Source organism: Galeopterus variegatus, unplaced genomic scaffold, assembly GCF_000696425.1.
Source record: "Galeopterus variegatus unplaced genomic scaffold, G_variegatus-3.0.2 Scaffold3314, whole genome shotgun sequence".
NCBI lineage: Eukaryota > Metazoa > Chordata > Mammalia > Dermoptera > Cynocephalidae > Galeopterus > Galeopterus variegatus.
In genome coordinates, this window is record NW_007729425.1 from 193,028 (window position 1) to 194,623 (window position 1,596).

General features: G+C 63.3%; 1 protein-coding gene across 1 annotated transcript in view; it reads right to left on the minus strand.

The window, feature by feature from the left end:
• Window positions 1-1,109, minus strand: part of LOC103600348 — a 106,829-nt gene extending 105,720 nt beyond the window's left edge. Inside the window, exon 1 of the mRNA XM_008584614.1 lies at window positions 725-1,109. Within this exon, the coding sequence (XP_008582836.1) occupies window positions 725-1,109 (385 nt within the window). The remainder of the gene's footprint in view (window positions 1-724) is intronic.
• Between the last annotated feature and the right edge of the window lie 487 nt (window positions 1,110-1,596).

Here is a 1,596-nt window from a genome sequence, read left to right on the forward strand (position 1 = left end):
GCCGGTCGCCGAGCCCGCGGCCATCTCCCCGCCCGCCGTGGGAGGAGGGGGCCGCCGGGCGACGGGTCCGAGCGGCCGAGGAGAGCAGACCAAACTTTTATCTACGGAACACGCCCTGACTTTATCGGAAGCCGCCTCCCGCGCGGCGCAGGAATAACCCGCGGCGTAAAGGGCGGCAGGGGCTCGGGCGCGGGGGCGCGGGGCTGCCCGGGGGCCTCGAGGACTGGTCCGCGTGCTGCTGGCTGCCTCCGCGGTGAAGGACAAGAAATCAGGGAGTCCGAGATTCAGGCTACTCCCCCTCCAACTCTGCTAAAGGGCAAACAAGCCCTGAGTGTTTGGGGGAGTCCACGCGTGCGGGCGTTTGCGCGCCTCTGCCGAAGTGCAGGGAATCCGGCCCCAAAGTTCGACGCACGCACCCGAGACCGGACCCGAGGGTCTGAAAGCATCAAATCTCCGGACCGTCTTCGTCGTCCCGGAGGAAGGGTCACCTTCGCCCTGTCGCTCGTGGCGCAGGTGGCCGCATCGTGCCGCCGCGCTCGCTCCCCACGCGCGTCCGTGCGGGGGTTTTATAGCCAAGCCGCGCTGCTCACGTGCTCCTCGCCGCGTGGCGGCGGAACCTCACGGGGAGCGGATCTCCACGGGGAGCCCTCCCGAGGCCTCTCAGGCTCCTGGGGGTCCTTCCCGCCCTCCCGCCGAGGCGCAGCAGCGGGCGGGAGCGGGAGACCAGCGTGGCATTCCCTGGCTGTTCCGCTGGCCCGGAGGTGCCCGGGCCCGGCGGGCGAGTGCGGGTTCCCCCGAGCGCCGCCCTGCGCAAAGTCTCGTAAAGTGCAGGTGGCCGAGGATTGGGGCGGGGGTGCGAGAAGCCAGAGTTGGCTTTGAGCTTCTTGTTTGCGCTTCAGCCGCTTTTCCAAGTCGGTGCAAAGCGTGGGTGGGCTGCACCTGATGCTGATGCAGGGCGGCCAGAGCGAACGCGAGACTGTGCTGCCTACGGTCGGGGCGCGAAGTGGACGGTGTGGGGATCCGGATAACGTCCGGGGTGGGGTGAAATGCAGAGGGACCCAGAAGTACAATTGCTGTCTCCGGCCGCACTCCACTTGGAAATACGGCATAAACCAGGACAGGAAGGAGTTTTCATTCTGATACTCTTAGAATAAAAGTGTGGTTGTGTTGTGGAGTGGCGGGGAGGGAGACGGAGTATTTGGAGCTTTAATTGGCTGTGGGTCTCCAAATCCCCCATTGTGAGCTTTTGGGCAGGTACACCTGTCCTTTAGGGAGAAGTAGCGTTTCCAAATCTTCGAGAGCGGAGAGAGGGTGGATGGGCGCAGAGTAAGGGCAGCTCAGCTGGAAGTTTTATTCTCTGACCTGGGGGCTCCTATCCTAGGCAGTCCGTGTGGTCCTCTGGGCCTGCACTTCCTCTGGATCCTGCTGGTGGCAGTGAAGCCCTACGCACTGCTGTTTATTTTGTTACCCCATCCCACCCCCCACGCACACATTCTGGGGTAACCTCTTTGGAAGAAATGGGTCTCTAGGTTTTTAAGGCTGCCTCACTATTCCTGAGGACCACGGGGCAGACAGCAGTTCCTACTTTGTGATAAT